At 35.6% G+C, this 11570-nt stretch overlaps 1 protein-coding gene across 1 annotated transcript; it reads left to right on the plus strand.

Moving 5' to 3' along the window:
- Positions 1–3540: 3540 nt before the first annotated feature.
- On the plus strand, positions 3541–10739 carry LOC114645387 (extracellular calcium-sensing receptor-like). Its single transcript, XM_028793246.2, has 6 exons — positions 3541–3743; positions 4091–4388; positions 4869–5684; positions 5760–5987; positions 6254–6377; positions 9734–10739. Exons 1-6 carry the CDS (start codon positions 3547–3549, stop codon positions 10645–10647), a joined length of 2577 nt encoding a protein of 858 aa, XP_028649079.2. The 5' UTR covers positions 3541–3546; the 3' UTR covers positions 10648–10739.
- Positions 10740–11570: the final 831 nt, after the last annotated feature.

Raw genomic sequence — 11570 nt, forward strand, 5'->3', positions numbered from 1 at the left:
CGAATGAGGGGCATCTGGACATACGGCCAGAGATCATACATCGCCATGCTGAGAGGAACTCCTCGATGGAGTTTAGGAAGGGGGAATGGTGGAAGGTATTAGACTGTAAATTGTGGTTGTTGATGAAACCAATTTTGGACCTCAGCAGAACGATGAAAAGATACATTGTCCCAGACAACAATCTGGTCCCTTTGGTTTGCTGCTATGATAATATTGTGTAATCTGTTCAAAAATGTAAGAATGAGGTCAGTGTTGTAAGGACCCAAGTTGGTATGGCAGTGGAGGACCCCATTCTGTGAAATGGCAGCACAAAGGGTAATGTTACCCCACATGCCCTGGTACATTGACAATAGCCCTGTGGCCAATGATGTTTCTTCCCCTTCTTCTCACTGTTCTCAGGTTAAATCCAGCCTCATCAATGTATATAAACTCAAGCCGGACTTCCTCTGCATCCATTTGCAAAACTCTCTGAAATATGGTAAATGATCACATTGTGTAGATCAATATACTGTAGGTCTTCTATACAGTAAAATTACATGTACAGTTACAAAAGGTTATGTTTGCAGTGCACAATTCCACAGTCAGTGAACAAAACTTACCTCCACATATTCACACGGCAGAACTTTCACTCTGTGTGAATTTCTCTCAAATGGCACTCTATACAGTTGTTTCATCAGAACTTGATGTATTTTTAAGGATACAAGCTATTGTTGACAGAGAGACTTGTTGGACATTATTGAAAATTGTGTGATCATTGACAATATGGGTTTGAATTTCTCTAAGTCTGATTGCATTATTGGGCAAAACGAGGTGTATGATTTTTCTCTCTTGCTCCTGTGTGAATATGGGGCCCCACCGTTCTTGGTGTTCTTGACGTTCAATGCTATGTTGGCCAAACAAAATACATGTAGCTAACTGTAAAATGATACAGGAATACATACCATAACTGTTGAAATACATAGTACTAGCTGACGCCCGCTGTTCGGCGGTGTAAGAATAGAAACGGAGAACAGTGAGAAAGGAATTCAGAAATCAAGAAGAAATAAATACTTCTTGAAAGACGCAGTGTGCATGTAGAATTTCCGGCCAAGCAGGATTACATGTGAAAGTGATAAATAAATCAGGCTTTACGAATTTACGTACTATGGCCATGGCATCCTGATAGTTTTGTTGCATGTATCTTGGACTTCATGGAAATGTGGACGGTAATATGATCATTTTGCCTACACGAACATTGTTATTTTCAGCGTTTGCTTGCAGTGCGTCTGATAGTTCGACGCACAGATCTTGTTGATGTAATCTGAGATAGTTGAGACGCGCGACCTCTGTTTTAACATACGCATCTACGAAGTACTGTTGGAATAGTTTGCCGCTGGAGTGCAAAATACTAAATGTATTCCTCATTGCTAATCTGTACACGTAAAATTGACATTGAGTAAGCCTTATTCGCTTGGCGGTTCTTTTATCAGGAACATGTTGTAAATCTTTGTGCCAGCCATTGTCTTCGTAAGGGAATAAAAGTGGGTAAACCATAGGATCGCAATTCATATTGAGCGTGGAAATCTGTTTACAGGAGTTGCCTATGGGATAGATGCAAATGTCCCTTTCGGCAGGCGTTTCGCCATCTTCTCCGATGAAAATCGCTGCAACATCGGTGTGACTTGTCAGGGCATTGTATCGTCGTAAATCCTGCCTAGGGGTTTCCTTGAAAACCATTCGTACAGATGCTGTTGGATTGGACTGAGCAATTTCGTGCATGTGTTTGTATGATTTAGCGAAGGGGTTGATGGTTCTGAGCATGGAATCTAGCTGGAGAAGTACATTTTCACTGCATGCAGAATTTCCTTTATTTTGTAAGCGTACTTTAATAGTTTGCGCTGTGTCAAAAACATACAACTGTCCATATCCTGGAGAGGTAGAAGTGATAAATTTGCCCGTGTATTTTAAAACAGTATGTTCTGTGGCCAGGAGGTTGAGTTATCTGTGCACCCATGGAAGCAAACGCTAGAGAAGGGTTGTATTCTCGAATGTGTTCACAATAATTTTTAGCTTCTGATGTTTGCTGTGTAAGAAGCTGTTGTAAATATACAGGTGGCTCTCGCAAGGGTGGTAAAGCTACTGTACCGTTGTGGCAGCACCTCGAATACTTGTTAGATGTATTACGCTCAGCAGGCCAGTATAGTGCATGACATTGAAGACGACGAATAGGAATCGAGAAATGCCGTGTCGGCTACGTGTGGGCAGGACCGGTTTTGAAGTGGAAGCAGGACGAACCAGAAGAGAAATATATATAAGAGATATGCAGTAAGCTATGGTTTTTCTTGACGAAATGTCCAAACTACTGATGCCACTGTGTACCTTCTTAGGTTAGGCTGTACTCTCAGTCCAGCCTCCTTCAGTGTTAGTCCGTGGTTTGTTGCATGGTCCACAAGTGTAGCATGAATTTCATTAGACAGATTTGGTTGTCTTCTTCTTTGAGCACGTTGTACCCCTCCTCCAGTTCTTCCTCTACCTCTGCCACTTCCTCTACCTTGAGCCTCTTCCTCCACCTTGTTCTCTCTGGATTCCTTCTCTCATCCGCACTCTCCCTCTTCCTTTGACACCATCCATTTTTGTTGAAGACAGGTGACCGGTTGCCTTTTTATTGTGCTTGTAAACCTGATTGGTGTGTCCATAATTATGCACCAGTGTGTGTGCACACCTGGTAACTGTGTTTAACCAATTGGTTCATGGGTGTGTTCATTTGAAAGCCTTTGCTTTAATATTCCAAGGAAGTGACATCATGATCTATTTCTGTGTCAGATGTATACAGGTGTGTTTAGTGTTTTGCATATCACTGTGTGTAGTGTTTTGCAAAAAGTGTGACGCTGACAATGTATAGTTATAGTTATGCAAATCTGGACTGGTGTTTTACTCATTGAGTATCAGGTTTTGGTAATTGTGTGAAAGTTTTAATTTTGGTGTGTAAACAATCTCAAAAAACTGTAAGGCACTTAAAAACTTTTTAATTGTAAATTCTTGAGGCTAGCTAGCTGTTCTCTACCACTAGAACCACTACTGCCTGCACCTTCTGTGGTGTATATGTACCATTAATGTGCTACATTTATATTGTGTTAGAACACATTTATTTCACAGTATTAATTAAAAAAATTCAAAAGACAGCCTTTGACATTTTCAGGAATTACATAAAGGAAAAGCAATTTTAAGTTAGTAATAAAGAATTTAATCTGAAAACACACTTATCATATGTTAAATTAAACATTTCCATTACACGGTGCATAACACAATTAACAGGTAGATAATTACACACTTGGTAAACAGAGCAACTACTAAGATACCAGAATCATAACAACTGGGAGCTAAATGTAACTCTTATATTAGATTTAAACATTAGGTTTGCAGTGCCGTTGAGAATTGTGACTGTGGGGAAATATGGACGTTTACCTTGCTTTTATCAACACGCCTATAATGCCAGTGTTAGGCAAATCAATAAATAGAGCACAGCCAGGCTTTTTAATAAACTCTAAAGAGAAGCAACACTCTAAAATGCTGCATCTGGAGGTGCTGCTTTTAACAGTTTTAGCCAGAGCAGAGGAGCCTGCATGCAGAGCCCAAGCAAATCCAATGCTGACTACTTTTTCAAAGCCTGGAGACATCATACTTGGAGGAATTTTTGCTTTTCATGGTCTTGAGAATGCAAAATATACATTTAAGACAGTTCCAGAAGCAGCCAAATGTAAAGGGTAAGTGAAATAATTTTGCAGACAATACTAGTATTGCATTATTTCTATTTCAATTCAATGCCTCACCTAAAGATAGTATGGAAAGTATATGATATTTTGATTAACTTATTGGACATTTTTCAATCTGTGCCATTCATATTGTTTCATGGTCTATTGTAGTAATTCAAAACATAAAGCATCTAAGTCTTTATGTGTACATTCAGTATAGTTTTCTGTTACAGTTTTTTTCTTGTGGGGATTAACAGTGTTAATTACATTAACATACTTTATCTACAATAAATGTATACAAAGTAAGCATAAACACGATATATTGCAAATGACATTATTCTGTCTTGTTTCTTTCCCAGTTTAAGTTACATTGAATTGCAGATTGCAAGAACAATGATATTTGCAATTGAAGAAATAAATAACAGCTCATCTCTGCTTCCGGATGTTTCGCTGGGCTATAAAATATTTGATATTTGTAGTTCCATTCATTTATCTATAAAAGCTGCATTAATTTTAATGAATGAAAATGAAGGTGTTGAATTGCTTCCTGCTAAGCAATGTAATAAAAGTTCAAATGTTCATGCAATAATTGGAATGTCTGGTTCATCACACACCATAGTTGTTGCAAGAGCTATCCAGTCTTTTCACATTCCACTGGTAAATTTATAAATCTTATTTTATATAACGAAGTAGAGTATGCTGTGGAAAACAAGTAAAAACAGTAAAAACCACAATTGAAACTTTGACTGCTTCCTTTTTTGTAATCAGATTTCATTTGATTTTTGGCTTTGTGGTGCTAGTATTTTAGAGGTATTTTTATCAGTGTTTTCCTATATAATAGATTTATGTAATATAAAAACAAGGACTTGGCTAATAAATAACACCACTGTAGTTAACTATTACGGGTTTAGCTAGTAAATGCTTTATGTTAACATCAGTAAACATGCAACACATCTGAGTTAGACAGATATGAGGTGACCCAATATATGACATCTTATAATCACAAAAATATAAACAGTTACATAAATTTTAAAATTGCATTTCCATAAAAGTGTGATATCTTCTTTAAATCAAAATTGTATTTCTTTATTTGATTAAATATTTTTCTTACAATGTTATTATCTTTCCAACATTCAGATAAGTTATGTTGCCACATGTGCCTGTCTCAGCAATAAACAGGAATTCCCTACTTTCTTCAGGACCATCCCAAGTGATTCTTATCAAAGTAGAGCCCTTGCGCAGCTTGTGAAGCATTTTGGATGGACTTGGATTGGGACAATTAGAAGTGACAATGATTATGGTAACCTAGGAATGGCTACTTTTATACAAGCTGTTCAGGAGCAGGGCATTTGCATTGAATATTCAGAATCAATCTACAGGACTTACCCTAGTGAGAAAATTGCAGCAACAGTACGTGTCATAAAAGAATCTTCTTCAAAAGTTATTGTTGCTTTTGTCACACAGCAGGATATGCAAATCCTTCTGAAAGAGCTGATTGCTCAAAATATTACAGGGAGACAGTGGATTGGCACTGAGGGCTGGATTTCTGCTCGCATTTTTGCAACAGAGGAGAGCTACAAAATATTAGGCGGCTCTATTGGGTTTGCAATTAGTGAAGCTGAAATACCAGGTCTGAAAGACTATATTCTGAACATACATCCATCTCAAGATCCTGGCAATGCTCTTCTCAATGAATTTTGGGAAACAATTTTTCACTGTACAATGAGTTCCAAAGAAAACATTTCAACTCTTACTTCTTGCAAAGGATCTGAGAATTTAAGAGATATTAGTAATGACTATACTGATATTTCTGAGCTAAGAATTCCTAGCAATGTTTATAAAGCAGTATATGCTATAGCCTATTCTCTTCAAAATCTACTAAATTGCAAGAATGGAGAAGGACCTTTTGTCAATAAAACATGCGCCAATAAAATAAACATTGAGCCCTGGCAGGTAGGACAGGATATATTATTCCACTAAAAGAATAAACTGCATATTGTATTGACCTTATATAAAGTTGTCTTGCAGGTGCTACATTATTTGAAAACTGTGAATTTTATAACTAATTATGGAGAGAATGTGTATTTTGATGAGAACGGAGACCCAACAGCAAAATATGATTTAATAAACTGGCAAAACAACAAATATGGCGTCATACAGTTTATAAAAATTGGCATCTATGATGCATCTCTGCCAGATGGAAAAGCATTTAAAATGAACAACATCAGCATTGTTTGGGTGGGAAATGCAAGCAAGGTATGCATAAACATGACTTTTAATACAATTTATAAAAAAAAAATGTTTATTAGCACTGCGGTGGACTGGCGCCCTGCCCAGGGTTTGTTCCTGCCTTGCGCCCTGTGCTGGCTGGGATTGGCTCCAGCAGACCACCGTGACCCTGTGTTAGGATATAGCGAGTTGGAAAATGACTGACTGACTGACTGTTTATTAGCAAGTAGTATAACTGCTTTCACTGACTTTCTTAGTAAATAATTAATTAACTATTATTCAATTTCTTTAAGGTGCCAAGGTCAGTATGCAGTGAGAGTTGTCTTGCAGGAACTCGAAAAGCAGTTAAGAAAGGACGACCTGTATGTTGCTTTGACTGCATCCCTTGTGCAGACGGTGAATTTAGTAATGTAACAAGTAAGTTACAATTGGAGAAAAATATATATAGATAGATAGATAGATAGATAGATAGATAGATAGATAGATAGATAGATAGATAGATAGATAGATAGATAGATACTTTATTAATCCCAATGGGAAATTCACATATATACAATACTCAGTAATAAATATTGATAACACAGTTTCTTATGATAAAAATCAACCAAGGAAAATTGTATGAAACTTTGTGGGTAAATTATGCTTGAGGAAAAGTGGGCTTTTTTGTGATGCATGCAATCATGAAAGATCAAATTGCTGGGATGCCAGTAAAGACCTATGTTCAAGACCTATCCCTGTCAAATTATACAATTTAAGTTTAACACCATTCAAATGTTTATTGGCTTTAATCTGTAATCATTCTGTAGCACGTGAACATGTGTCCTTTTCAAGCTTGCATCCACAAAGAAAATATATAGTAAATTTCTATAAAATACAAACAGTAATAATAAAAACATTTTGTTTAAGTGTACCATTCAAGGACACAATGCAAGATCAAACTATAAAATAAATAATTGGCGATGGCAACAATACTGTAGGCAAATATTTTGTGAAAATGTACAGAACCAAATTCCATCCTCCTGATAAATATTTTATGCATCAGTCTTTAACCTGTTGACTTAGATTACAGTGGGTAATAGTTTTAATGTGCCTGATCTGGTATTATAATTTTTTTAATTATGTGCTTCATAAAATGTTATGGAATAATGTTTTATATGAATAATACAGTAGCAAGAATACAACTTGGAAAAAATGCACTGATTATTTCTAGTTTATAGTAATATTATTATAAAATTGTGCATCTAAGCAGCTCAAATATAGGGGTTGTTCTGGAAAAATGTTGACATTCTTTTTTCCTCTTTAAGATGTTTTTTGTCCTTATAGTGGTTAAAGCTTATAGTCTTTTATAGCATGTTGCAATTTGGTGTTTCAAAAGCTGGACAAAACATTACCTTTTGCTGTCTTCCATGCATACTTGCAAATCAGTTGCTCAGCAAATATAACAGAATTGAAAAAACATGGGATGCTTCTGATGCATTTGAATCCCAAGTGCATATTTAGTAATACTTTTAGCAATTCCATATTATATTTCTTATTGAGAGTTTTCTAAAAAGTACCCTTTATCCATTGCCTGAAGAATGGGCCTCAGCTGTTGAGAAAACTTGCACATTGTAATCTGTTCAGTTAGCCAATAAAAGGCATCATTTTGCTTGACTTCTCACTGCATCCAGTGGGATAACAAATGTGAGTGTTCAGAAAATGTGTAAAACATACATTTTTATAAACTATATACAATTAATATAGTTAAAACATACACTTCAAAGCATTTTCAAAAGTAACCATGGTACGTGACCTAATAGCTATCATATTCCTTACTAAATGGATTTTAATGTGTGCAGTGAGAGAGTAAATGAAACAATCATATCACTAACAAATGATGTGCCATGATTGCCACCTTTTGGTCATTTTTGCTAGCCAGGCACATAACGCATTAGTTTACACGTAAAATACTGCAGTCAAAATTCACTTTTTTAATGGATGCATATGTTTATCATCTAATTAATTCCAGATTTTTAAAATTATAGAATCTAAATGAGTACAGGTAACTCTTATTTTTATTTTGTGTTACGGAATATATTCCCTTTCTTCATATATGCATTCTTATTCTCTTTTGGCTCTTGTCTTCAACCTGCATAGTCCTCAGGTTTCCAGGGCTACACATTGAAAAAAATAATCAGAAAATTAATAAAAGTGAAATAAAAGGATAACTTAGTTTTAAAGTAGTATTAAAAAATAATAATATAATTTTGTTTAATGACAAATTACTGAATTAACACAGTTAAGAATATTAATATCGTTGAAGTATCATTAAATACAATTCTGAGCACAAAAACCCATCATTTATGGAAAATATATGTCTGATTGTAGTTAGAGATGACACCTCCCTCTAAGAATAATTCCTGCCATGTGCCCAATACTGCTAGCATACAGTAGGCCATGGCTCATCCAGCCCCAATCTGAATTATGCAGGTTTCATAAATGTTATAAATTTGTGGAAAAAATGTAAGAACAATTATGAATACATACTGTATCTCTATAATCACTACTACTGTTTAGAGGTTGATTAACCACCAAGGCATTAACCCTGAGCATGACTCAGAGTGATGTGTAATGGTCCATTTTTATAGTATTAAGCCTGAATAACTTCTGGGACAATATTCTGTTGCCTTGTAGTAGATACAATAACATTAAGCTGCAAAAGATCATGATAGTTCTATGCATTTTTCCACTCTAAGGTAACCCATCAATATTCGTGAGCTGAGCAGAGCCTTCAACCAAAACATAATGGCACATAAATGAGAACTATAAAGCCACTTTTAAAACAAACGGAAACAGAACCATTAGTTAATTCAAGTGATAGTGATAACAATGTGAACTGGTCATCACGTGATGACACAAATAGTGAAAAAGATGTATACGGCACCATACAAACCGGAACACCGTAATATTCTTGGTAAATTTGGTCACCTGAAGGTTTGCCATACAAGTAGGTGTGTGGTAAATAGGTAAATGATGATAGACCCCTAATTACCGTTCAAAATGCAGCAACTGTCGTTCATGCCAGGGGGAAATGTGGGAATCACTAAGCCTTGCCCTGTGGATGCCTTCTGTAACATAATGGACCCGTTGATTGTGCGGATCAGGCACTGACATTGTACCATGTCATGCACAAGGAACAGAAAAATACTATAAGAAAAGTGTGCAAAGAAACACACTTCTGCTGTCCAAGTTGTGAAATCCAACTATTCATTGGTAACTGTTTTAAGACATGTCACATGATGGACAAGTACTACATCTGCATTAGTACAGCAGTGGATAGTAGATATACCTTTTCTAGTGTTTTTATTTTCATGTTTGAATATTTACATTTTTCTGTTACATGAAACCTTTTTTCTTGTTAAAAAAAATCTACATTTCCAAGGGTAAACATAACACCAAGGTGGTTAAGACATAAGTCTATATTGACAGTGAACAGTCCTCAATACACCAAACTATACAGGATACACAATATAATTGCTAATATAGTCATTAATTAATCTAACACCATGTAATAGCATTGTATGAGGAAAGAAATTACACAAAATCCATTCAAGCATGAAAAGATCACATGCATACACCACATAGAAAGTCCTGAGATGGGGAATCAAACTGGGCTCCATACTCCATGAGGCAGCAATGCAAAACACATTGCCACCTATACTGAAATATTGTAATCTTTTTTCTTGTCTGAAAATAAGGCACTGGTTTTTAAAGGTGTATTTTCTTTATTGCAGATTCCATTGACTGTATTAGCTGCCCTTTGGAATACAGATCAAATGAGCAGCGAAGTGCATGCATTTTAAAAGAAATTGAATTCCTGTCATTTGGAGAACTCATGGGAACTCTACTAGTAATATTTTCTTTATCTGGTAGCACTGTTACCTTTCTTGTAGCGCTGGTTTTCTTTTATTATAGAGACACTCCTATTGTTAGAGCAAATAATTGTGAATTGAGTTTTCTTCTCCTTTTGTCACTGACATTGTGTTTTCTTTGTGCTCTCACCTTTATTGGTGAACCCTCTGACTGGTCCTGTAAGTTGCGTCATACGGCTTTTGGGATCACTTTTGTCTTGTGCATCTCATGTGTCCTGGGGAAGACCTTAGTGGTGTTAATGGCATTCAGGGCTACGCTACCAGGTAGTAACATAATGAAATGGTTTGGACCAACCCAGCAGCGCCTTAGCGTTTTCGCCTGTACTTTTATCCAGATTTTAATTTGCTCATTCTGGCTAATAATTTCACCTCCTTTCCCAAATAAAAACTTGATATCCTACAATGATAAAATTATTTTAGAATGTGACGTTGGATCAGCAGCAGCTTTTTATGCTGTTTTAGGTTACATAGGATTTCTTTCATCAATATGTTTTATTCTAGCATTTCTGGCTCGGAAGTTGCCAGACAACTTCAATGAAGCAAAATTCATAACATTTAGCATGCTTCTATTCTGTGCAGTTTGGATAACTTTTATTCCAGCATATATCAGCTCACCTGGAAAGTTTACAGTAGCAGTTGAGATATTTGCTATTTTGGCCTCTAGCTTTGGTTTGCTTTTCTGCATTTTTGCTCCCAAATGTTACATTATATTACTGAAGCCTGAAGAAAATACAAAAAAGCACCTGATGGGAAAACCACCTTCCAAGGCACACTGAAATAAAGGCCTTTAAGGACTTTTTGTCAACCCAAGAGGATGCATGCAGTTTATTGCAGTTTGAAAAAAAAAAGTCTTGTGTATTTGAAATGAAACGCAACTTTGAAGTGGTAAATAAAAAGTTAAATCTTCACATCTTTTTAAATATCCATTCTTTTTAAATCTGCGTATACCTGGTCAAAGTCCTGCTAAGTCTCTCCCTCAACAATAAGTGCAAAATTGGCACTAACAATTGGATTCTACTCCATGGAAGATTGCAGTCCTATGTAGAAGCAGACTTTTTCGAGACAGTGGATCCAGTGACTTTTTAAATGCATTGTTGAATATCACTTAATTAGATATTTCTTTCAGAGTTCAACAAGTGGTTTAATTATTTATTACAAATACAACAATCTGCAAAAAGTTACAGTTAACAATTTACCAAAAAATAAGTTTAAAGTTGTGTTTTTTACTTGCATTATCAGTTTGATCTCATGAAGAAATGATGCCGCATTTCAGAATATGGAGTCTCGTGCATGTCAAATCTAACTCTGTTAAGTTATAGTCTACTGCAGTTACTTCAATGTTTCCAAATACAGTATGCTACTGCATGTCAGATAAAGTCAATGTCTATGGAAAATATGAAGTAAAAAGATAAATATGGTTCCTATATAACATTCTCCTAATATTTCTGAAGCCCTGTTTAGGAAATAAAAGTTAGTAAAATGTTATTGCTTATGATTTATTAAATTGTACATTTCCATGGATAAATTTATCTGCAAACCAATATGCATAAATATTTACCCATACATCCAGCCAGCTATTTTTAATCCACTTACGGCAGGTCCCCAAAACAGTATCAGGCAAAAACAGTCAAACCTTTGCAGTGCTCACTCACTCATTATATTATCATAATATAGACTCCAATGTTAATTTAATCTAAAC

This window comes from Erpetoichthys calabaricus, chromosome 2 (assembly GCF_900747795.2).
Source record: "Erpetoichthys calabaricus chromosome 2, fErpCal1.3, whole genome shotgun sequence".
Classification (NCBI taxonomy): domain Eukaryota; kingdom Metazoa; phylum Chordata; class Cladistia; order Polypteriformes; family Polypteridae; genus Erpetoichthys; species Erpetoichthys calabaricus.

What these genes read in the sequence shown, in the direction of transcription:
- LOC114645387 (XM_028793246.2), top strand. Translation starts at nt 3,547, where the DNA reads ATGCTGCATCTGGAGGTGCTGCTTTTAACAGTTTTAGCCAGAGCAGAG. An exon ending in AGTCTTTTCACATTCCACTG is followed by an intron (nt 4,389 to 4,868) that starts GTAAATTTATAA and finishes TCCAACATTCAG; the next exon opens with ATAAGTTATGTTGCCACATG. An exon ending in TAAACATTGAGCCCTGGCAG is followed by an intron (nt 5,685 to 5,759) that starts GTAGGACAGGAT and finishes GTTGTCTTGCAG; the next exon opens with GTGCTACATTATTTGAAAAC.